We start from the raw sequence: 24,572 nt of genomic DNA on the forward strand, positions 1-24,572 counted from the left end.
AGTGCGTTCTGGGTCGTCTCAGCGGTGATAAATATCTCGGTGCGTCGTGAACGTGGCTCGGTGCTGACAGTCGGAGGAGCAGGAGGAGGGAGAGGAAGAGGAGGAGGAGGAGGAGGAAGAGGAGGAGGAGGGAGAGGAGGAGGAGGAGGAGGAGGAGGAGGAGGAGGAGGAGGAGGAGGAGGAAGGAGAGGAGGAGGAGGAGGAAGAGGAGGAGGAGGGAGAGGAGGAGGAGGAGGAGGAGGAGGAGGAGGAGGAGGAGGGAGAGGAGGAGGAGAGAAGCAGGAGGGAGAGGAGGAGGAGGATGAGCAGGAGGGAGAGGAGGAGGAGGGAGAGGAGGAGCAGGAGGAAGAGGAGGAGGAGGAGGGAGAGGAGGAGGAGGAGAGAAGCAGGAGGGAGAGGAGGAGGAGGAGGGAGAGGAGGAGCAGGAGGGAGAGGAGGAGGAGGAGAGAATCAGGAGGGAGAGGAGGAGGAGGAGCAGGAGGAGGAGGAGGAGGAGCAGGAGAGAGAGGAGGAGGAGAGAAGCAGGAGGGAGAGGAGGAGGAGGAGCAGGAGGGAGAGGAGGAGGGAGAGGAGGGGGGAGAGGAGGAGGAGGAGGGAGAGGAGGAGCAGGAGAAGCAGGAGGGAGAGGAGGAGGAGACTGAGCAGGAGGGAGAGGAGGAGGAGGAGGAGGAGGAGGAGGATGAGGAGGGAGAGGAGGAGGAGGAGAGAAGCAGGAGGGAGATGAGGAGGAGAGAAGCAGGAGGGAGAGGAGGAGGAGGAGGAGGGGGAGGAGGAGGAGAAGGAGGAGGAGCAGGAGGAGAGGAGGAGGAGAGGAGGAGCAGGAGGACGAGGAGAGGAGGAGGAGGAGGAGGAGCAGGAGGAGCAGGAGGATGAGGAGGAGGAGGAGGAGGAGGAGAGGAATGGCTTCACTGTGGCTTCAAGGAAGAGGAGAGGAGAGGAGGAGAAGAGAGGAAGAGGAGGTGGAGGAGACATGAGGAAGAGGAGAGTAGAGCAAGAGAAGAGACGAGAGGAAGAGGAGGAGGAAAGGACATGAGGAAGAGGAGAGTAGAGCAAGAGAAGAGACGAGAGGAAGAGGAGGAGGAAAGGACATGAGGAAGAGGAGAGTAGAGCAAGAGAAGGGAAGAGAGGAAGAGGAGGAGGAGAGGACATGAGGAAGAGGAGAGTAGAGCAAGAGAAGAGAAGAGAGGACGAGGAGGAGGAAAGGACATGAGGAAGAGGAGAGTAGAGCAAGAGAAGAGAAGAGAGGAGGAGGAGGAGGAGAGGACATGAGGAAGAGGAGAGTAGAGCAAGAGAAGGGAAGAGAGGAAGAGGAGGAGGAGAAGACATGAGGAAGAGGAGAGTAGAGCAAGAGAAGAGACGAGAGGAAGAGGAGGAGGAAAGGACATGAGGAAGAGGAGAGTAGAGCAAGAGAAGAGAAGAGAGGAAGAGGAGGAGGAGAGGACATGAGGAAGAGGAGAGTAGAGCAAGAGAAGAGAAGAGAGGAAGAGGAGGAGGAGAGGACATGAGGAAGAGGAGAGTAGAGCAAGAGAAGAGAAGAGAGGAAGAGGAGGAGGAGAGGACATGAGGAAGAGGAGAGTAGAGCAAGAGAAGAGAAGAGAGGAAGAGGAGGAGGAAAGGACATGAGGAAGAGGAGAGTAGAGCAAGAGAAGGGAAGAGAGGAAGAGGAGGAGGAGAGGACATGAGGAAGAGGAGAGTAGAGCAAGAGAAGAGAGGAAGAGGAGGAGGAAAGGACATGAGGAAGAGGAGAGTAGAGCAAGAGAAGAGAAGAGAGGAAGAGGAGGAGGATAGGACATGAGGAAGAGGAGAGTAGAGCAAGAGAAGAGAAGAGAGGAAGAGGAGGAGGAGAGGACATGAGGAAGAGGAGAGTAGAGCAAGAGAAGGGAAGAGAGGAAGAGGAGGAGGAGAGGACATGAGGAAGAGGAGAGTAGAGCAAGAGAAGAGAAGAGAGGAAGAGGAGGAGGAGAGGACATGAGGAAGAGGAGAGTAGAGCAAGAGAAGGGAAGAGAGGAAGAGGAGGAGGAGAGGACATGAGGAAGAGGAGAGTAGAGCAAGAGAAGAGACGAGAGGAAGAGGAGGAGGAGAGGACATGAGGAAGAGGAGAGTAGAGCAAGAGAAGGGAAGAGAGGAAGAGGAGGAGGAGAGGACATGAGGAAGAGGAGAGTAGAGCAAGAGAGGAAGAGGAAGAGGAGGAGGAAAGGACATGAGGAAGAGGAGCCCGTCAGACACATATAATACTGGGCTGTGGTTCTGACAAATATTTGACTTTCAGCTCCGATAGTTTATTGTCTCAAGGCCACTTCAGAGCGGGTGCTTGTGTAATTAAATGTGTGTGCGTGTGTGTGTGTGTGTGCATGTGTGTGTGTGTGCGCGTGTGTGTGCATGTGTGTCTGTGTGCATGTGTGTGTGTGTGCATGTGTGTCTGTGTGCATGTGTGTGTGTGTGTGCATGTGTGTGTGTGCATGTGTGTGTGTGTGTGCGTGTGTGTGTGTGCATGTGTGTGTGCGTATGCGTGTGCATGTGGACACTCCTCCACTACCATTATTTGCAATGTTTGCAACAATGCATATATATTATATATATAATACTGCACTTTATATCACTCTGTCACTCGTGCCTTATTTTTATACTTTATTTATCTTTTTTAAGATAATTTATTTTATATTTAAACATTTTCTTGATATTTTCTATTCTAGTTTAAGTCTATAATTCTAGTTTAAGAATAGATGTGTGAAGGGGGAATAGAAAAGTGAGATTTTCATTGTACAGTGTAACCTTGAAATCTTGAATCTTGAATGTGTGTGTGTGCACATGTGCTGTGTGTGTGTGTCTATGAGTGTACATGTGTGTCTGTGTGTGTCTATGTGTGTCTATGTGTGTCTGTGTCTATGTGTGTCTATGTGTGTACATGTGTGTCTGTGTGTGTCTATGTGTGTCTGTGTGTGTCTGTGTGTGTCTATGTGTGTCTGTGTCTATGTGTGTCTGTGTGTATATGTGTGTCTATGTGTGTCTATGTGTGTCTGTGTCTATGTGTGTCTGTGTCTATGTGTGTCTGTGTGTGCACATGTGCTGTGTGTCTGTGTCTATGTGTGTCTGTGTGTGTACATGTGTGTCTGTGTGTGTCTATGTGTGTCTGTGTCTATGTGTGTCTGTGTCTATGTGTGTCCATGTGTGTCTATGTGTGTATATGTGTGTCTGTGTCTATGTGTGTCTGTGTCTATGTGTGTCTGTGTGTGTCTGTGTCTATGTGCGTCTGTGTGCGTCTGTGTCTATGTGCATCTGTGTCTATGTGTGTCTGTGTGTGTCTGTGTCTAAGTGTATCTATGTGTGTCTGTGTCTATGTGTGTGTCTGTGTCTATGTGTGTATGTGTGTCTATGTGTGTCTGTGTGTGTCTATGTGTGTCTGTGTCTATGTGTGTCTGTGTGTGTCTGTGTCTAAGTGTATCTATGTGCGTCTGTGTCTATGTGTGTGTGTCTATGTGTGTCTGTGTCTAAGTGTATCTATGTGTGTCTGTGTCTATGTGTGTCTGTGTCTATGTGTGTCTGTGTCTATGTGTGTCTGTGTCTATGTGTGTCTGTGTCTATGTGTGTCTGTGTCTATGTGTGTCTATGTCTATGTGTGTCTGTGTCTAAGTGTATCTATGTGTGTCTGTGTCTATGTGTGTCTGTGTCTATGTGTGTATGTGTCTATGTGTGTCTGTGTCTATATGTGTCTATGTGTGTCTGTGTGTGTCTATGTGTGTCTGTGTGTGTATATGTGTGTCTGTGTGTGTCTATGTGTGTCTGTGTGTGTCTATATGTGTCTATGTGTGTCTGTGTCTATGTGTGTCTGTGTGTGTCTATGTGTGTCTGTGTCTAAGTGTGTCTGTGTGTCTATGTGTGTCTGTGTCTATGTGTGTCTGTGTGTGTCTATGTGTGTCTGTGTGTGTCTGTGTCTATGTGTGTCTGTGTGTGTCTGTGTGTGTCTATGTGTGTCTGTGTCTATGTGTGTCTGTGTGTGTCTGTGTGTGTCTGTGTGTGTATATGTGTGTCTATGTGTGTCTATGTGTGTCTGTGTCTATGTGTGTCTATGTGTGTCTGTGTCTATGTGTGTCTATGTGTGTCTGTGTGTGTCTATGTGTGTCTGTGTCTATGTGCGTCTGTGTGCGTCTGTGTGTGTCTATGTGTGTCTGGGTGTGTTTGCGTGTCTATGTGTGTCTATGTGTGTATATGTGTGTCTGTGTCTATGTGTGTCTGTGTCTATGTGTGTATATGTGTGTCTGTGTCTATGTGTGTCTGTGTCTATGTGTGTCTGTGTCTATGTGTGTCTGTGTCTATGTGTGTCTGTGTCTATGTGTGTCTGTGTCTATGTGTGTCTGTGTCTATGTGTGTCTGTGTCTATGTGTGTCTGTGTCTATGTGTGTCTGTGTCTATGTGTGTCTGTGTCTAAGTGTATCTATGTGTGTCTGTGTCTATGTGTGTCTGTGTCTATGTGTGTATGTGTCTATGTGTGTCTGTGTCTATATGTGTCTATGTGTGTCTGTGTGTGTCTATGTGTGTCTGTGTGTGTATATGTGTGTCTGTGTGTGTCTATGTGTGTCTGTGTGTGTCTATATGTGTCTATGTGTGTCTGTGTCTATGTGTGTCTGTGTGTGTCTATGTGTGTCTGTGTCTAAGTGTGTCTGTGTGTCTATGTGTGTCTGTGTCTATGTGTGTCTGTGTGTGTCTATGTGTGTCTGTGTGTGTCTGTGTCTATGTGTGTCTGTGTGTGTCTGTGTGTGTCTATGTGTGTCTGTGTCTATGTGTGTCTGTGTGTGTCTGTGTGTGTCTGTGTGTGTATATGTGTGTCTATGTGTGTCTATGTGTGTCTGTGTCTATGTGTGTCTATGTGTGTCTGTGTGTGTCTATGTGTGTCTGTGTCTATGTGCGTCTGTGTGCGTCTGTGTGTGTCTATGTGTGTCTGGGTGTGTTTGCGTGTCTATGTGTGTCTATGTGTGTATATGTGTGTCTGTGTCTATGTGTGTCTGTGTCTATGTGTGTATATGTGTGTCTGTGTCTATGTGTGTCTGTGTCTATGTGTGTATATGTGTGTCTGTGTCTATGTGTGTCTGTGTGTGTCTATGTGTGTCTGTGTGTGTATATGTGTGTCTGTGTGTGTCTATGTGTGTCTGTGTGTGTCTATATGTGTCTATGTGTGTCTGTGTCTATGTGTGTCTGTGTGTGTCTATGTGTGTCTGTGTCTAAGTGTGTCTGTGTGTCTATGTGTGTCTGTGTCTATGTGTGTCTGTGTGTGTCTGTGTGTGTCTATGTGTGTCTGTGTCTAAGTGTGTCTGTGTGTCTATGTGTGTCTGTGTCTATGTGTGTCTGTGTGTGTCTATGTGTGTATATGTGTGTCTATGTGTGTCTATGTGTGTCTGTGTGTCTATGTGTGTCTGTGTGTGTCTGTCTGTGTCTATGTGTGTATATGTGTGTCTATGTGTGTCTATGTGTGTCTGTGTGTGTCTATGTGTGTCTGTGTCTATGTGTGTCTGTGTGTGTCTGTGTGTGTCTGTGTCTATGTGTGTCTATGTGTGTACATGTGTGTCTGTGTGTGTCTATGTGTGTCTGTGTCTATGTGTGTCTATGTGTGTCTGTGTGTGTCTGTGTGTGTCTGTGTCTATGTGTGTCTATGTGTGTCTGTGTGTGTCTGTGTGTGTCTGTGTCTATATGTGTCTATGTGTGTCTGTGTGTGTCTATGTGTGTCTGTGTGTGTATATGTGTGTCTGTGTGTGTCTATGTGTGTCTGTGTGTGTCTATATGTGTCTATGTGTGTCTGTGTCTATGTGTGTCTGTGTGTGTCTATGTGTGTCTGTGTCTAAGTGTGTCTGTGTGTCTATGTGTGTCTGTGTCTATGTGTGTCTGTGTGTGTCTATGTGTGTCTGTGTGTGTCTGTGTCTATGTGTGTCTGTGTGTGTCTGTGTGTGTCTATGTGTGTCTGTGTCTATGTGTGTCTGTGTGTGTCTGTGTGTGTCTGTGTGTGTATATGTGTGTCTATGTGTGTCTATGTGTGTCTGTGTCTATGTGTGTCTATGTGTGTCTGTGTGTGTCTATGTGTGTCTGTGTCTATGTGCGTCTGTGTGCGTCTGTGTGTGTCTATGTGTGTCTGGGTGTGTTTGCGTGTCTATGTGTGTCTATGTGTGTATATGTGTGTCTGTGTCTATGTGTGTCTGTGTCTATGTGTGTATATGTGTGTCTGTGTCTATGTGTGTCTGTGTGTGTCTATGTGTGTCTGTGTGTGTATATGTGTGTCTGTGTGTGTCTATGTGTGTCTGTGTGTGTCTATATGTGTCTATGTGTGTCTGTGTCTAAGTGTGTCTGTGTCTATGTGTGTCTGTGTGTGTCTATGTGTGTATATGTGTGTCTATGTGTGTCTATGTGTGTCTGTGTGTATATGTGTGTCTGTGTGTGTCTGTCTGTGTCTATGTGTGTATATGTGTGTCTATGTGTGTCTATGTGTGTCTGTGTGTGTCTATGTGTGTCTGTGTGTGTCTATGTGTGTCTGTGTCTAAGTGTGTCTGTGTCTATGTGTGTCTGTGTGTGTCTGTCTGTGTCTATGTGTGTATATGTGTGTCTATGTGTGTCTATGTGTGTCTGTGTGTGTCTATGTGTGTCTGTGTGTGTCTGTGTGTGTCTGTGTCTATGTGTGTCTATGTGTGTACATGTGTGTCTGTGTGTGTCTATGTGTGTCTGTGTGTGTCTGTGTGTGTCTGTGTCTATGTGTGTCTATGTGTGTCTATGTGTGTCTGTGTGTGTCTGTGTGTGTCTGTGTCTATGTGTGTCTATGTGTGTCTATGTGTGTCTGTGTGTGTCTGTGTCTATGTGTGTCTATGTGTGTCTGTGTGTGTCTGTGTGTGTCTGTGTCTATGTGTGTCTATGTGTGTACATGTGTGTCTGTGTGTGTCTATGTGTGTCTGTGTGTGTCTGTGTGTGTCTGTGTCTATGTGTGTCTATGTGTGTCTATGTGTGTCTGTGTGTGTCTGTGTCTATGTGTGTCTATGTGTGTCTATGTGTGTCTATGTGTGTCTGTGTCTATGTGTGTCTATGTGTGTCTATGTGTGTCTATGTGTGTCTGTGTGTGTCTGTGTGTGTCTGTGTCTATGTGTGTCTATGTGTGTCTATGTGTGTCTGTGTGTGTCTGTGTCTATGTGTGTCTATGTGTGTCTATGTGTGTCTATGTGTGTCTATGTGTGTCTATGTGTGTCTATGTGTGTCTGTGAGCAGCAGGGAGGGAGATGAAGGTGACACACGTCTGGGGGGAGGGAGATGAAGGTGACACACGTCTGGGGGGAGGGAGATAAAGGTGACACACGTCTGGGGGGGAGGGAGATGAAGGTGACACACGTCTGGGGGGAGGGAGATGAAGGTGACACACGTCTGGGGGGAGGGAGATGAAGGTGACACACGTCTGGGGGGAGGGAGATGAAGGTGACACACGTCTGGGGGGAGGGAGATGAAGGTGACACACGTCTGGGGGGAGGGAGATGAAGGTGACACACGTCTGGGGGGAGGGAGATGAAGGTGACACACGTCTGGGGGGAGGGAGATGAAGGTGACACTCACACTCGTGCTCACACTGGCAGAACTTCTCGCAGAAGTTCTGGGTCATCACGCACGGGCAGGAGCTGTCGCACGCGTGGTCCGGGTGGTCACATGGCTGGTAGTTGTACACCTGATTGGACGAGTTATCTGGAGCAACGGGACACAGAGCGCTGTGGGTCGCACGGGGTATTTCAACGTTAAAAATACACATTAACCCTTTCCACTACCACCACCACCACACCAACCAAAGGGTTAACCCTTTTCACTGCGACGATACAGAAGGTTAACCCTTTCACTACCACGCGACAAAGGGTTAACCCTTTTCACTGCGACGATACAGAAGGTTAACCTTTTCACTACCACACTACAGAAGGTTAACCCTTTTCACTACCACACTACAGAAGGTTAACCCTTTTCACTACCACACTACAGACGGTTCACTACCACACTACAGACGGTTAACCCTTTCACTACCACACTACAGAAGGTTAACCCTTTCACTACCACACTACAGATGGTTAACCCTTTCACTACTACACTACAGACGGTTCACTACCACACTACAGATGGTTAACCGTCTGTAGTGTGGTAGTGAAAGGGTTAACCGTCTGTAGTGTGGTAGTGAAAGGGTTAACCGTCTGTAGTGTGGTAGTGAAAGGTTAACCGTCTGTAGTGTGGTAGTGAAAGGGTTAACCGTCTGTAGTGTGGTAGTGAAAGGTTAACCGTCTGTAGTGTGGTAGTGAAAGGGTTAACCTTCTGTAGTGTGGTAGTGAAAGGTTAACCTTCTGTAGTGTGGTAGTGAAAGGGTTAACCTTCTGTAGTGTGGTAGTGAAAGGTTAACCGTCTGTAGTGTGGTAGTGAAAGGGTTAACCTTCTGTAGTGTGGTAGTGAAGGGTTAACCTTCTGTAGTGTGGTAGTGAAAGGGTTAAAAATACACACTGATAGAATGAAATACAACCTAAAGGGGGTCTAGTGAAAAGTTTTAAATAGTTTGGGGCCCTTTTATTGATTACATAGCTAAGCTAAAGACACGATGGGACAAATGAGGAGGAAGGATGAGTGAGAGATTATGTGTTTGTATGTTGTTTTCTGTTTTTGATGTGTACTTGTAGGACTAGTTAGGACAGGGGGGGAGGGGTGAAAAAAAAATACAAAATGTGTCATTCAATGTGTATTGTATTTCATTGTACCTTGATGACGAATAAATACATTTATTAACAAAAAATTTATAAAAATACACACTGATCGAGACCGAGAACGTCAGAGGAGGTGAGGAAGGAGTCGAACGTACCTTTCTTCAGCTGGATCTTGGCCCATAACCTGAGTCATAACAGAGAGGGAGACGCAACACACACTCAGGTTTACTCAGGCTTGTGATGAAACAGAATCATGTTGCAGAATCATGTAGCGTTTCGTGCTGCGCGCCAAGAGGGAGGGGGGGGGGGGGGGGGGAAATGGCAGGGGCAAGTGGGAGGGGGGGGGGGGCAGCGAGGCGGAACCAGGGCAGAGAGACCGCGGAGGGATTAACCCTTTCAGGTGGTAAAGCTTTCAGGGATATATCCTCTCAGAGTTCCACCTTAGAATCTGTGTCTATGTGTGTCTATGTGTGTCATGACACCTGATGTACTGAATCAAACTCATAGACCTGGGACAAGACATAACATCTGATGTACTGAATAGAATAGAATAGAATATAATAGAGTAGAATAGAATAGAGTAGAATAGAATAGAATAGAATATAATAGAATAGAGTAGAATAGAATAGAATAGAATAGAATAGAATAGAATAGAATAGAATAGAATAGAATAGAAGTACTTTATTGATCCCAAGGGAAATGCAGCCCCACAGATCGCTCACAGTAAACATTTAGGTAGTCAAATATTAAGAATAAGAATACAAAAAATATATTTATATACAATAGAAAGGTACAAATTAGACGAAAAGTACAGAAACAGGTAGTAGAGCAATCTGCAGCCGTCTCAGTCCACACCATTTCTGAAGGTTACAAATGTGAATAATTCTTATTTTGTTATTTATTTATTTATTTATTTATTTTTGTTTGTTTTGGAGTCTTAATTTGTTAGGCATATAGGACAGGCGTCATGCATGTATGTATATGCATTATGCTTCAGCCTGTACCTTTTCAGTCACTGCCAAAAGAAAAGACTGTTGAATGATATTGTGCATATTGTATTGTGTATGATGACTGAATACTACTACTACTACTACTACTACTACTACTACTACTACTACTACTACTACTACTACTACTACTACTACTACTACTACTACTACTACTGCCACTACTACTACTACTACTACTACTACTACTACTACTACTACTACGAAATAATATTCTCTTCGCCTGTTCCCTCTATCTTTTTGAGTCTACTATAGAAGAAGAAGAAGAAGAAGAAGAAGAAGAAGAAGAAGAAGAAGAAGAAGAAGAAGAAGAAGAAGAAGAAGAAGAAGAAGCAGAAGAAGAAGAAGAAGAAGAAGAAGAAGAAGAAGAAGAAGAAGAAGAAGAAGAAGAAGAAGAAGAAGAAAGGTTAAATAAAGATAAATGAAAGAAATGGTTAATGAATAAAAAGGAGGATTAGTTGATATATCTCACCTGTGTTTCCTCTTCTTCTTCTGAGGAGAGATCCCTCCATCTTCCAGAGGAACCCGGTGGATCAAGACCTCCTTCACCGCAAACGCATATACCTGGAGCAAGATGTGACACCTGGTGTTGATTGATTGATTGATTGAAAGCTTTATTAACAGATTGCAGAATGGGTACAGTACAGTACAGCTCAATACACACAATTGTTAAGAGGATGCAGACCAGAGAAAGACTTTCGTCTTGTTTTACATCAGGGTCCCCCATTTTCAATTCATCGTGACATTTATGACACACACGATATACAGTACAAATATACAGTACTGTTTAAGAGACAGAGATCCTAAAAGAAAATATATACATTCGAGAGGGAAAAAACTGTACATTGGAGGGGGTTGGGTGGGTGGGTGGGGGGTTGGGTGGGGGGTTAGGACATTTACGGGGGCCAGTTTCGAATTGCAGCCTCCCCCGTAGGTGCTCTTTGAGAGCGGTTTTGAAGGTGGGTAGGGATTCACATTATTTTACGGCTGTACTGAATCAAACTCATATACCTAGAATTATACAACGGCATGCAAATTTCTCGATTCTGATTGGCTGAAACAGTCCATTTACACGTCTTTATTGGCAACAATCCACGGTCCTGGGCTCAGGACCCGCCCACAACCGAATCACATATCACTCCCCGGCTCACTCCGGGAGGAAAACAAGATCGCGGACAACAAATGGATATGTTGATAGCGCCATAACGACTAAATATGAAGCGATTCTGTCAAGGGGAATGTGTTAGTCCTTTAAACAATGTTGGATGATGTAATTGATGGGTCTTGAGTCAATCTAGAACAAAAGAAAAATCGCGGATTGATTGATTGATTAATTGATTGATTTAAATTTCTACTTCCTTCCCACTGACTGCAGCGTTCACTCTCACACTGTCCGACGCTGGCGTACCCACAAACACACACACACACACACACACACACACACACATACACACACACACACACACACACACACACACACTGTGACACACACACACACACACACACGCACACACACACACACACACTCCTGTCTGCAACAGCGGGGGAGTCAGACGGAGAGAGAAGCAGCGCTGTTTTAAGTGAGCATGGTCTATTGAATTGATTGATTGGTTGATTGCTAATTTTATTACTGTACCCCTGGTTTCCAACTGGTTAAGTTTAGGCTAAAAGAAATAAATAAAAAAATAGGGCGAAGAAAACATTTTTTTCCTATAGGGCAAAGAAAACTTTTTAATTTGTTTTACCTACTTTATATAGAAGCATCTAAGAATGAAGTTCTATGGAAAGTAGGTCTGCATTCCCTTAACAATTGTGTGTATTGAGCCGTACTGTATTGTACCCATTCTGCATCTGGTAATAAAATTTTCAATCAATCATTCCAATAATACACAGTTGGATGTGTTAGTTGGTTGGATGCACTTCAAGCTGCTTCCACATGAGGCAACTTCTCTCAATCATTCCAATAATACACAGTTGGATGTGTTAGTTTGGTTGGATGCACTTCAAGCTGCTTCCACATGGAGGCAACTTGTCTTTTTTGTAGTTGTGGGAACTACTTTTTCTGGCGGATGGTTTTTTCAATAAATCTTCGATTAATGTGTGTTTATTGTATAGAAATAAGGTTGGATGAATCTGGCAGTTGTATAAAAGCTTTACACCACTTGCAGTCGTGATTTGTGAACAATAAACCATGCCTAGGGGGGTCTAACGACCACCCCTAGGCATGGTTTATTGTTCACAAACCACTCCTGCGCGTGATGTAATGCTTAAATAACACCTGGTGTACTGAATCAACTCAATCTCATCGGCGACCCAAAAAAGAATTGCATGTGTGTGTGTGTGTGTGTGTGTGTCTGTGTGTGTGTGTGTGTGTGTGTGTGTGTGTGTGTGTGTGTGTGTGTGTGTGCCGCCTGCCCGCCCATCGCATGTGTGTGTGTGTGTGTGCCTGCCTGCCCGCCCATCGCATGGGTGTGTCACTGCATGACGAATAAAGACTTCTTCAAAGTCCAGTTATTATATATTATTATATATACACCTGAAATAACACCTGAATCAAACTCATATTCATAGAACAAGAAATAACACCTAATGTACTGCATCAAACTCAATATTCATAGAACAAGAAACAACACCTAATGTACTGCATCAAACTCAATATTCATAGAACAAGAAACAACACCTAATGTACTGCATCAAACTCATATTCATAGAACAAGAAACAACACCTAATGTACTGCATCAAACTCATATTCATAGAACAAGAAACAACACCTAATGTACTGCATCAAACTCATATAGTATACCTAGAACAAGAAACAACACCTAATGTACTGCATCAAACTCAATATTCCTAGAAACAACTCCTAATGTACGAATCAACAGTTCCGAGGAAGGTCTGCACTCTTGACAGTAGTAGTTGTGTAACGTACCGCGTCACTCAAGTCCAACTGAAAAAGCAAAAAGCACAACATGGCATGAAGTTACGCCACATTACATCCTGCCTCCTCCTCCTCCCTATCAAACCCACACTGATGTAGCCAAACACACCCACACATGCACACGCACACACACACACACACACACACACACACACACACACACACACACACACACACACACACACACACACACACACACACACACACACACACACACACACACACACACACACACACACACACACACACACACACACACACACACACACACACACACACACACACACACACACACACACACACACACACACACACACACACACATAAAAAACATAGACCACATCTGCCTGCCAAAAGCAGATTTGGCCTCTTCCCTAGGACACAGACACACATTATTACCCCGAGACACAAACACACATTACCCTGAGACACAAACACACATTATTACCCCGAGACACAAACACACATTACCCTGAGACACAAACACACATTATTACCCCGAGACACAAACACACATTATTACCCTGAGACACAAACACACATTATTACCCTGAGACACAAACACACATTATTACCCTGAGACACAAACACACATTATTATCCTGAGACACAAACACACATTATTACCCTGAGACACAAACACACATTATTACCCCGAGACACAAACACACATTATTACCCTGAGACACAAACACACATTATTACCCTGAGACACAAACACACATTATTACCCTGAGACACAAACACACATTATTACCCTGAGACACAAACACACATTATTACCCTGAGACACAAACACACAATACCCCCCCACACGCATTCACACGCATTCACACACACTTAACACCGGCATCACCCACTTAACACCGTCACCCACGTAACACGTCACCCATGTAACACCATCACCCACGTAACACCGTCACCCACGTAACACCGTCACCCACGTAACGCGCACCCAACCTAGGGGTGGCAGCGTCTCTCCGGCCGCGCCCTGTGCCACTGTAAGGCAGCGTGGTCGTGTCGTGGGAGAATAACGAGAGATGTCATCCATCCAAAATGTCTGGTGCCACACGTTGGTAACATTCCATCTGTAATCACCGCAATTATCCCAAACCATAGAACCACAGGGACCACAGGATGTGTGTTAGAATAACCCAGAACCAGGGGTGTAAAGTACTTGAGTAATTCTACTTTGTTACAATACTTAAGTACTGTTTTTGGGGGATTTGTACTTTACTTGAGTATTATTAGGTTTGTATACTTGTACTTTTACTCAATTACATTTCAGAGAAAAAAAAATATACTTTTTACTCCATACATTTAAAATGCAGACCTACAAAGTATAAAGTATAAATCTCGCAGGTCCAACTATTTTAATTAGTATATTTGTTTCTCTGGCTGAACTAACGTTAACGTTATTAATCCTGCGGCCGCAATTTATTTAAAAACAGCCAATCAAATCCCCATCATTGGAAAATGAACCCGCCCCATACCCATGCTGATTGGTCCTTCTGCAAGACTAGAAAGCGGGGATCTTTGATTAAACACCTGCTATCAGAAGAATAGACGGTCAGAGTGACGAGCTACAGAAGACGGCCACAAACGATAGTACGAGTGATGAAGAGGACGAAACGGAACATTTCAATGCCATGGAATAGAAAAAAGTTTTTACTTTTACAATATATTTTACAACCTAACTTTCACCAATCTTCACTTAAAAAAAATATTATAATAATATATATATTAATAAAGTGCAAATCTAACTTTCACCAAACATCACTTTTTGTAAAATAAAAGGTGATTCGGAAAAAGAAAAAAAAGTATTATAAAACATTTTTGAAAATCAATTTTAATTTTTTTAAATCGTCCTCAATCATGAATTTGAATTAATCGATAAAATCGATTAATCGCCCAGCCTTAGAGCCTTGGGGGGGCGGTGTGTGCGTAAGACCCGGTGCCTCACCTCTTTACAGTTCTTGGTGCCGATGAGGCGGGCGATGGAGCAGAAGTTGTTGCAGTAGGTGCCGTGCAGAACCCGGAAGAGAGACTCCTCGGCTCCGCTCCACTGGACCGGGCACTCCGCCTGCTGCCGCTGCTCTGCGTCTTCCTCCCCACCGCCGGGACGCAGCAGCTTGGTGGGGGTCGGACAGCGAGAGTTCCCCTCTGTCAAACACACATACACACACATGGGGACATGAGGAAGAGGAGGAGAGGAGAAGAGGAGAGGAGAGGGGAGGAGAGAGGGGAGAAGGAGGGGAGGAGGAGGAGGAGGAGGAGAGGAGAGGAGAGGAGAGGAGAGGAGAGAGGGGAGGAGGAGGAGAAGAGGAGAGGGGAGGAGAGGAGAGGAGAGGAGAGGAGAGGAGAGGAGGGAGAGGAGAGGAGAGGAGAGGAGAGGAGAGGAGAGGAGAGGAGAGGAGAGGAGAGGAGAGGAGAGGGGAGGAGGCACGACAACGCCTCTACTTCCTCAGGCGCCTAAGGAAGTTCCAAGTCAGTCAGAAGATCCTTAAGAACTTCTACTCATGCACAATAGAGAGCATCCTGACTGGCAACATCACCTCCTGGTTTGGGAATAGCACTGCACAAGACCGAAGCAGACTACAGAGAGTGACACGTTCAGCCAAACGCACAATTGGAGGGGGGCTCCCCACAGGCACAGAAAGACTCAGAAGAAGCTTCTATCCCCAGGCCATCAGGCTGCTCAACGAACAATAAACACTATGCAACAACCATCAAATGCACACAGCACACACACCCACACGCACACACTCACTTTAAACAAACAACTCACTGCAGCACCCACTCTACACACTTTAGAACACCTAAACACACTTTATATTTATTGGTAAAGGATTTGCACTACAACTCGTACACCTTACTGTAAATTGTACCTAAATTGTACCTCATCCCATTTCTGCTTTGCACTATATAGTATTGTATATTAGTACATTGCATAGTGTAACTGAGGGGTACAATTCCCTGACTGTATTGTTAGATATGATATTTAATACCACTACCTCTTGTACTTTAACTTCTGGCCATCCAGTACATGATATAAGTATGATGAACACTTTCCCACCTGATGAAACGAATCCACACAAATGTACCAAATCGAAGGTTTAATATAGCAAAAGGTATATACAACGTTCACTTAATTACATTTATGATTTGAAATATGAAATATGCACTTTTATGGCAAATGAGTATTCGTAGGTAAATCAACATTGAATGTCCAATCTCTGGTTACGCAGGGAGTAAGTATACAACCTGGCATATTTAGGAAACGATAGCGATGGTACTTAAATGATTATAGCTGGATACACTAAAGGGGGGGGGGGGTCCCGCTGGTTGTAAGACAGTAGGAGGGGGGGGTTAGAGAAGCCGCTGGCGGTATCCCATCTGGCCGACGGTGTCTTGGGAGAATTCAAAGTCTTGAACACGGTGCCCACAGAACCTCGGTCCGCAGACGAATACAGCTGGACCCTCTGTGGACGGTAGCTGCCGGTCCACAACGGAGAGACGTGAGGCGACCTCACTGGTGTAGAGCGCCGTCTCACCTGGAGTCTTCTCCGGGGGGTAGTTCCAACACTCCGCAGTGTTGGCCTTTATCCATGGAATAATCAAAGCACACAAAGCATAATCCAAGCCGTGGAAGGCTCGCCGTCGTCCGGGTAGAGTAATCCAATATACAGGTCCAGTCGCTCTTGGCCCGGAGCTCCTCGGATGCAAGCACCACTAGGGGTCTGCTCAGCCTGGTTAAGCGTCCAGATAACGTCAGGAACGATGGGGGTACTGATAACTTTAGAACTCTAACCGAACGATGCACCATACATAAATAGACTATTATTAGCTTAATAGAATACGTCCAACTCGACGGTATAGTGCCAAACTATGACTATTCAACTATTAATCTACACGATATCTCAATGCCTATTCTGGGCCAAGTAGGCCTTACTACACTGCACGTGCGTCGTGGGGAGGCTTTGCGTCTGTCACTCTGTTGGAGGGTAAAGAACTGGACTAAAAGAAAGTTCTACTTTACTTGCGCCATATATATATGCGCTATGAACAAATAGTACCATTCGTATTTCGCCCGACATATTCCTGCGCGGAACCGGGGCTTGCCACGACATGTTAGGCGGCACGATTGAACTTGGACCTAGGGGTATGGCAACCTGGCGCCAGGTTCTCGTCCAATGGTAGAATGAAACTATTATGGGCTGTTTAGTAGACTAAAGGGATATTCAGTGCATATTGTACAAGGAATATACAGGGGATATCAAACGATATACAAATACAACTAAATACATATATATAAATAAATATATATATTCGGTTTAATCTGATCCTTCACAACAGCCGCCCCCTAATTAGTCCCACCTAATTAGCTAAGCAGAGACAGATTAACCGCACTGTCTACCACTCAAGGTCCGCTGTAAGGGTCAGTCAACTCACAAAGTCATGGGGTCATGGGGTCATGGTCATCATCGATAGTATCTGGGAGTCGGGGCAGTTCTATGAGCCTCGCCACGGGACGTGTGTAAGTGCGCCCTTGGACGAGTACTTCAGCTGCTCGGACCTTGCCATCGGCACCGGTGATCACTTTGCTTACGCGGCCAGCCGGCCACATAGCTCTGGGTAGTGACTGGTCAATAATCATGACGACTGTTCCTTCTGTCAAATTGTCTCTCTCTTTTACCCACTTCTGGCGGGTCTGTAGAGACGGTAGGTAGTGAAGTAGGAAGCTGCTCCAAAACTTGTCAGCTAGTACTTGGCTGTACCTCCACATTCTTCGGCCGTTCGCTTCTTCAGGCCTGTACATTGTCTGGGGTAGCGCGGGGTCCAGCCGCCCCATTAGGAGTGTGTTGGGGGTGACTGGGTCGACATCTGCTACATCACTGGAGACGTAACCGAGGGGCTTTGAGTTCAATACTCCCTCGATCTCCGTGAGGACTGTCATTAGGACTTCCTCCGCCACAGTCTGGGCTCCAAGTACGGCGTACAGGGCTGTCTTTATAGAACGTACTTCTCGTTCCCAGGTTCCACCGAAGTGGGGTGCGTTCGGGGGATTAAACTGGAAGTCAATCTGGGATGGAGCGAGGTGGGTCTTAAGTTCTGGGCCCATAGCTTGGAAGCTCTCTCTCAGCTCTCTTTCTCCGCCTTTGAAGTTGGTCCCGTGATCAGACAACAATGTAGACGGTTTTCCTTTCCGTGATGTGAATCTTCGGAAGGCCATAAGGAATGTTCTTTGCTGCGCACTCGCTAGGGTAATGCAGTCATCTATGTTGGGGTCTGTGGAGGCGACAGTGCTCAGTCCACAGAACATAGGTTTCTTGTTCTCAGCCTCCTCGTTACTTGCTTCCCGCGGGGTGGGCGTAGGCCAATCTCCTTCCGGGAGCTTGAGGAATTCTGGTCCGTCACTGTAGATGTTGCGACGGGTTAGGTCATCCAGAGACATTCCCCGGGTGATGACGTCAGCTGGGTTGTGTTTGGTGTCCACATACCGCCAGCTTGCTTCTTCTGTTAACTCTTGAATCTCGGTGACTCTGACTCCCACGAAGACTTTGTATCTGCATGAATCAGACTTGATCCATGTGAGTACTGTCGTGGAATCTGACCACAAGATTGTTCTGTGCACCGGAATGGTGAGTTCACGTTGGATTAACGTGGCTAGATGCGCTCCTGCGAGGGCTGCGCAGAGCTCTAGACGTGGGATAGATTGTTGCTTACGTGGGGCTATTCTTGAGCGGGCCAGGATGAAAGCAGTGTGTATCTTTCCTCCCTTCTCTTGGGCACGCAGGTAGGCCACCGATCCGTAGGCTACTTCGGAGGCGTCGCTGAAGACGTGTAGATCAATCTCGCATGTCTCTGGCCTCACTGTGGATGGGAAGTAGCTGCGGCGTATATTGACGCCTGGGAGTGAGCGGAGTTCCGTCTCCCACTCTCTCCATGTTGAGGCAAGGTGTGCGGGTATTGGGTCGTCCCAGCCCTGGTCCTTGTCCCATAGTGCTCGTACAATCATCTTTGCCCTGGTGGTGTAAGGTAGAATACATCCCAACGGGTCATATTGTCTGGCGAGTGTTCTGTACACACTCCGTCTGGTGGTCGGTATCGCCGTCGACCTTCCCTGCTCTGGAGCCAAGGGTTTGTGTCTATAGTGGAGCGAGTCTGTTTTGAAGCGCCAGACTAGTCCTAGTGTCATTTCTTGGGCTTCTCCTGGGATTGTCGCCATCCAGGTCTCGCTGCTGGCAGCCTTGTCCGCGGAGGAGAGGCTGCGCAATACGTGCGGGTCACTGCTGGCCCACTGCCTGAGATCAAAGCCGCCTTTGATCAGGGAGGCGCGTAACTTGATTAGGAGAGCCTCGGCTTCTTCTTGAGTCGAAACGCTTTGTAAACAGTTGTCCACGTAGAAGCTGTTCTTCACACTGTGTTGGACCTCTTCATCTGCTGCTGGGTCCTCTGTGACGTGTTTCTGTAGTGCAAATGTAGCACAGCACGGGCTGCATGTGGTTCCGAAGGGGAGTACTTCCCACTGGTAGATGGCTGGGTTCTCATCTCCGATCTTCTCTCTCCATAGGAACCGTAGCAGGGGCTTGTCCTCCTCTACTAGTCTCACCTGCAAGAACATCCCTTTGATATCCCCGCTGATAGCCACCTTGTCCTGGCGGAAGCGCAGTAGCACGCCTAGTAGGGAGGGGCCGAGTGTGGGGCCGGGCAAGAGCTCTTTATTCAGATTTTGGGATCCGATCTGGTAGCTGCAGTTAAACACAATGCGATCCTTGCCGTTGTGATGGACCTTGTGATGCGGCACGTACCATGATTCGGTCGTCTGATCGGCCTCTTTAATGTCAATCTTTGTTACGTGTCCCGCTGTGATTAGCTTCTCAATCTCAGCTCGGTACACACTCTCTTGAGCGGGGTCTTTGGCTAGGCGCCGCTCCGTGTTCAATAGATAGCGCTCCGTGGCGTCTTTCTTTGCGTGAAAGGTGGGCATTCCCTCTCGCCTCAGGAGTGGAGTTGCGTATCTCATCACTCCGCCGACTGTGACTCTCTTTGTCCCCTGCTCGAGTAGGTTGATGGCGTAAATGTCTTCTTTAGAGCGAATGTCTTTCTTTTCGTTCTTAAAGGGCATTGTCTCTAGGGTCCATAGCCTCTCGACATGCTGCAGGAGAGTGGTGTCTTCTTCTGTCGTTCTGGAGTGGAAGCAGCTAGTGGCTGCTGTTCGGTTGAGAGATTTAGCGAGGGGGCCTTGTAGGGTCCACCCTAGGCGGGTCTCGACTGCTGCAGGACAGCCTCGGGGGCCTGTATGGACCCGGTCAATCGGGACTATGAGTTCTGCATGGTCGGAGCCTATCAGCAGGGTCGGGGTAGCGCCGTCTATGAGCGGGATAGGTAATTGGCGCAGGTGCACATATTTATCCATCAACTTGGTGACAGGGTAGGTGTACTGCGATAGTCCTATTTCTTGGCTGGTGAAAGCATTTGTAATCTTGTACCGTCGCTCTGGCTGCCCGTTTGCTGCGATGGTGAAGGAGACATTCTCGCCCTTTATCGTCTTTAAATCTCTTCTTATTGTCCGAATCGTCATTTCGTTCTTGCTCCCCCGCAGTCCCAGCTGGGTCGCAGCGGAGGCGAGCAGAAGGGTCTTCTCTGACCCGTCATCAAGGACGGCGTAAGTGTCCATGACTTTATCTTGGTAGCTCAATGTCACACGGACTACCTTTAAGAGCACTTGGGCTCCGCTGCTGCTGGCGGGGTCAATGTACATGACACTTGCCTTGGTGCCGCTCCGTGGTGCAGGTGTAGGCCGTCTTCCGTTACTATCGTGTAGTATATCTAGATGGGCTCCATCGCACCGGCTGCACCTTTTCTTTAGGCGGCATTCGGCTGCCATGTGGGGCCGCGCACATCGATAACAGCGCCGGTTGGACTTTATCCATTGACTCACTTCTTCTGCATTCATCTTTGTGAATAGGTCACATTGTGACAGCCAGTGTTCTTTCTCACAGTAGGGACACGCTATCTTCCACTTCTCTTTTCTCGAGGGGGTGCTGTGACTCTTACTGCTCGGTACTGACTCTGATTGGTGCATGACAGTCACCGATCTTCTTCCATCATTTATTCTCCTGGGTCCCTCTCTGGAGCTTGGCATGCTCCGCCCAAATGTATCTAGTCGTAAGCTGCTGACTTCTCTCGCCAGGAAGTCGGCTAGATCAAGGAGGGATGGCTCGGGGCCGTTGGGATCCCGGTAATCTCTCTGCCGCCTGAAGCGCTCCTGTCTTGCGGGTGGCAGCTTCTCCAAAATCCTCTCGACGTTAGAGTTGGCGTATAGCTCATGCATGCCCTTCTCCCGTTGCGCTCCCAGCATCCCTACCAGGGACTGCACTTTGATTGACAGGTCGTCTAGTGAGCGATTGTCTGTGGCTGGGGGTAGGCGATCAATATGCCTTATCTCTTGGATTACGTAATCCCATATACGTCCATATCTCTGATCCAGCGCTGCAAGGGCCGCTGTGTATGGGGTCGAAGAGGTAGCATAGGCTAGCGCTATATTGTGCGCTCGCGGTACTTTCAGGTGCTTCAGTAATATTGCATACTTGTGGCGTTCATCAGCGACATCCACCATCATTGTCTCTAAACACATCTGGAGCTCCGTGTACTGTGCTCGACTCTCATAGGCGAAGTCTGGGAATGACGGCGTGGCATTGTATGACGCTGTGGATGGCTGATACATCGGCGAGCGTTGGGGGAGAGACCTCCTGGGCGAGTCCCCTCTTGCGCCTCGCTGTGGGCTGGTACTGGCAGGGTACCATGGCCCGCTGGTCCAGGTGCTATTCCTCGGGGCTGGTCGTGCGTCGTGTTCACCCGTGAATAGAGTCGGGGGTCTGTAGCGCAGCGCCGCGGGGGTATAGCCTGGACTGTATGGGACCTCCTGGTCCGGTGGAGTACTGTGCTGTCGTCGGGCTTGGTTCTCCTCCTCTCCCTCTTCTTCCTCTATCAGATCTTCCAGATCTTGTAATCGTTTATTTAGCTTCTCCGCAGTGTATGCCGCTCCTTCCTTGTAGCTGGGTCTCGTTTGGACCGGTTTGGGAAGGGGGTATGCGGGGGGTCTAGACTCGGTCTGTTGGTCAAGTTCAGGGTCGCTTGCTCGTTGTGGTGACGCTGCCCTTGACTGTTGTCTCGACGAGTTCCTTGAACCCCTGGCGGAGGGAGAGGGTGTTGCCTTGCGGATCAGCTGCTCCATTAGCTGCGCTTGTAACTTGTCGCGCTCGACTTCGCGCTTGGTGAGATCTGCTTCTCTTTGGGCACCGGCAGCGGCGCGCTGGGCGTCGGCCCGGTCTCTTGCCATATTCTCTTCTGTCTGGAGGCATCTCATCTCCAGGCGTGTGCGCTCTTCTTCGTTCCGTTGTTGCGCTTGGAGGTGTTCGCGCTCGCTGGTCGCCTGTGCTTGGAGACGTTCGCGCTCGCTAAGCGCCTGTGCTTGGAGACGTTCGCGTTCGGTAGAGGCTGTCAGGCTGACGAGGAACGCCTGTTGTAGCATCCTCTCCGCTTCGCTGGGGGAAGGCGGTTGTGGAGGTGAGCTGCTCCTGCGTGAGCCGCTCCTGGGGGTACTCGTTGGGGAGTCCTGGAGCTCTATTTCCTCGGCGCTCTCCTCCTCTTCTTCCGTGCAGAGTTCTCTCTCTGTAGGGTTGTCTTCCTCCCGGGGCTGGTCGGGGACTACTTCTTGGGTAGTGGCGGGGGGTAAAGGCATGTCGGTTCCCTCCTGGTCCCCACCGTGGGCTTGGTCAGTTACATTAGGACCTACTAGGGCCTCTGTGGTCGGGGAAACCTGGTCGTTAAGGTCAGACATAATTTTACTTTCTACTTTTACCGCGTTTACCGTTTGTCGAAGGCTAGGTAGTTGACTGACAGTGTAAGCCTCTAAGTACTGAGGTGTCTGTCGTCTGCGCCGCGGGCGTTCTAGGTTAGGAGGATCGTTTCGTGGAGTGTTCATCATAGGCCATTTCGATATTAATAACACTATATTAATATTACACTAGTTACCCTCCGGCTCGAAGGACCAATTGTAACTGAGGGGTACAATTCCCTGACTGTATTGTTAGATATGATATTTAATACCACTACCTCTTGTACTTTAACTTCTGGCCATCCAGTACATGATATAAGTATGATGAACACTTTCCCACCTGATGAAACGAATCCACACAAATGTACCAAATCGAAGGTTTAATATAGCAAAAGGTATATACAACGTTCACTTAATTACATTTATGATTTGAAATATGAAATATGCACTTTTATGGCAAATGAGTATTCGTAGGTAAATCAACATTGAATGTCCAATCTCTGGTTACGCAGGGAGTAAGTATACAACCTGGAATATTTAGGAAACGATAGCGATGGTACTTAAATGATTATAGCTGGATACACTAAAGGGGGGGGGGGGTCCCGCTGGTTGTAAGACAGTAGGAGGGGGGGGTTAGAGAAGCCGCTGGCGGTATCCCATCTGGCCGACGGTGTCTTGGGAGAATTCAAAGTCTTGAACACGGTGCCCACAGAACCTCGGTCCGCAGACGAATACAGCTGGACCCTCTGTGGACGGTAGCTGCCGGTCCACAACGGAGAGACGTGAGGCGACCTCACTGGTGTAGAGCGCCGTCTCACCTGGAGTCCTCTCCGGGGGGTAATTCCAACACTCCGCAGTGTTGGCCTTTATCCATGGAATAATCAAAGCACCCAAAGCATAATCCAAGCCGTGGAAGGCTCGCCGTCGTCCGGGTAGAGTAATCCAATATACAGGTCCAGTCGCTCTTGGCCCGGAGCTCCTCGGATGCAAGCACCACTAGGGGTCTGCTCAGCCTGGTTAAGCGTCCAGATAACGTCAGGAATGATGGGGGTACTGATAACTTTAGAACTCTAACCGAACGATGCACCATACATAAATAGACTATTATTAGCTTAATAGAATACGTCCAACTCGACGGTATAGTGCCAAACTATGACTATTCAACTATTAATCTACACGATATCTCAATGCCTATTCTGGGCCAAGTAGGCCTTACTACACCGCACGTGCGTCGTGGGGAGGCTTTGCGTCTGTCACTCTGTTGGAGGGTAAAGAACTGGACTAAAAGAAAGTTCTACTTTACTTGCGCCATATATATATGCGCTATGAACAAATAGTACCATTCGTATTTCGCCCGACATATTCCTGCGCGGAACCGGGGCTTGCCACGACATGTTAGGCGGCACGATTGAACTTGGACCTAGGGGTATGGCAACCTGGCGCCAGGTTCTCGTCCAATGGTAGAATGAAACTATTATGGGCTGTTTAGTAGACTAAAGGGATATTCAGTGCATATTGTACAAGGAATATACAGGGGATATCAAACGATATACAAATACAACTAAATACATATATATAAATAAATATATATATTCGGTTTAATCTGATCCTTCACAACACATAGGATATTGTATATTGTATGGTAACTCAGTTACTTCTATTCTGCATCGAACATTGTACATATGTCTATATACTGAACACTGTGACCTCTATTTTTACTTCTATTTTACATGCTATACTATTTTATTTCATACTTATCTTGTCTAGCACAGTCTCTGGAGCGTAACAGTAAGAAGCATTTTGTATAAAAGTATTCTGTACTTCTGTATGACAACTATTAAAGAAACTTGAAACTTGAGAGGACATGAGGAAGAGGAGTATGGGGATAGGAGAGGGGAGGATAGGAGAGGATAGGAGAGGAGAGGAGGAGGAGAAGAGGAGAGGACATGAGGAAGAGGAGGAGAAGAGGAGAGGAGAGGAGATGAGGAGAGGAGAGAAGAGGAGAGGAGAGGAGAGGAGAGGAGAGGAGAGGAGAGGAGAGGAGAGGAGAGGAGAGGAGAGGAGAGGAGAGGAGAGGAGAGGAGAGGAGGGG

General features: G+C 47.2%; 1 protein-coding gene across 1 annotated transcript in view; it reads right to left on the reverse strand.

The window, feature by feature from the left end:
- The window catches only part of ezh1 (enhancer of zeste 1 polycomb repressive complex 2 subunit), a 112,315-nt gene that overhangs the window by 32,915 nt on the left and 54,828 nt on the right, over positions 1-24,572 (reverse strand). Inside the window, 5 exon segments of the mRNA XM_084328348.1 lie at positions 7,388-7,482; positions 7,576-7,701; positions 8,846-8,874; positions 10,170-10,261; positions 14,600-14,799. Of these exon segments, the coding sequence (XP_084184474.1) occupies positions 7,388-7,482; positions 7,576-7,701; positions 8,846-8,874; positions 10,170-10,261; positions 14,600-14,799 (542 nt within the window).

Source organism: Notolepis coatsorum (assembly GCF_963971535.1).
Source record: "Notolepis coatsorum genome assembly, chromosome: 14".
In the NCBI taxonomy this organism is placed as follows: Eukaryota; Metazoa; Chordata; class Actinopteri; order Aulopiformes; family Paralepididae; genus Notolepis; species Notolepis coatsorum.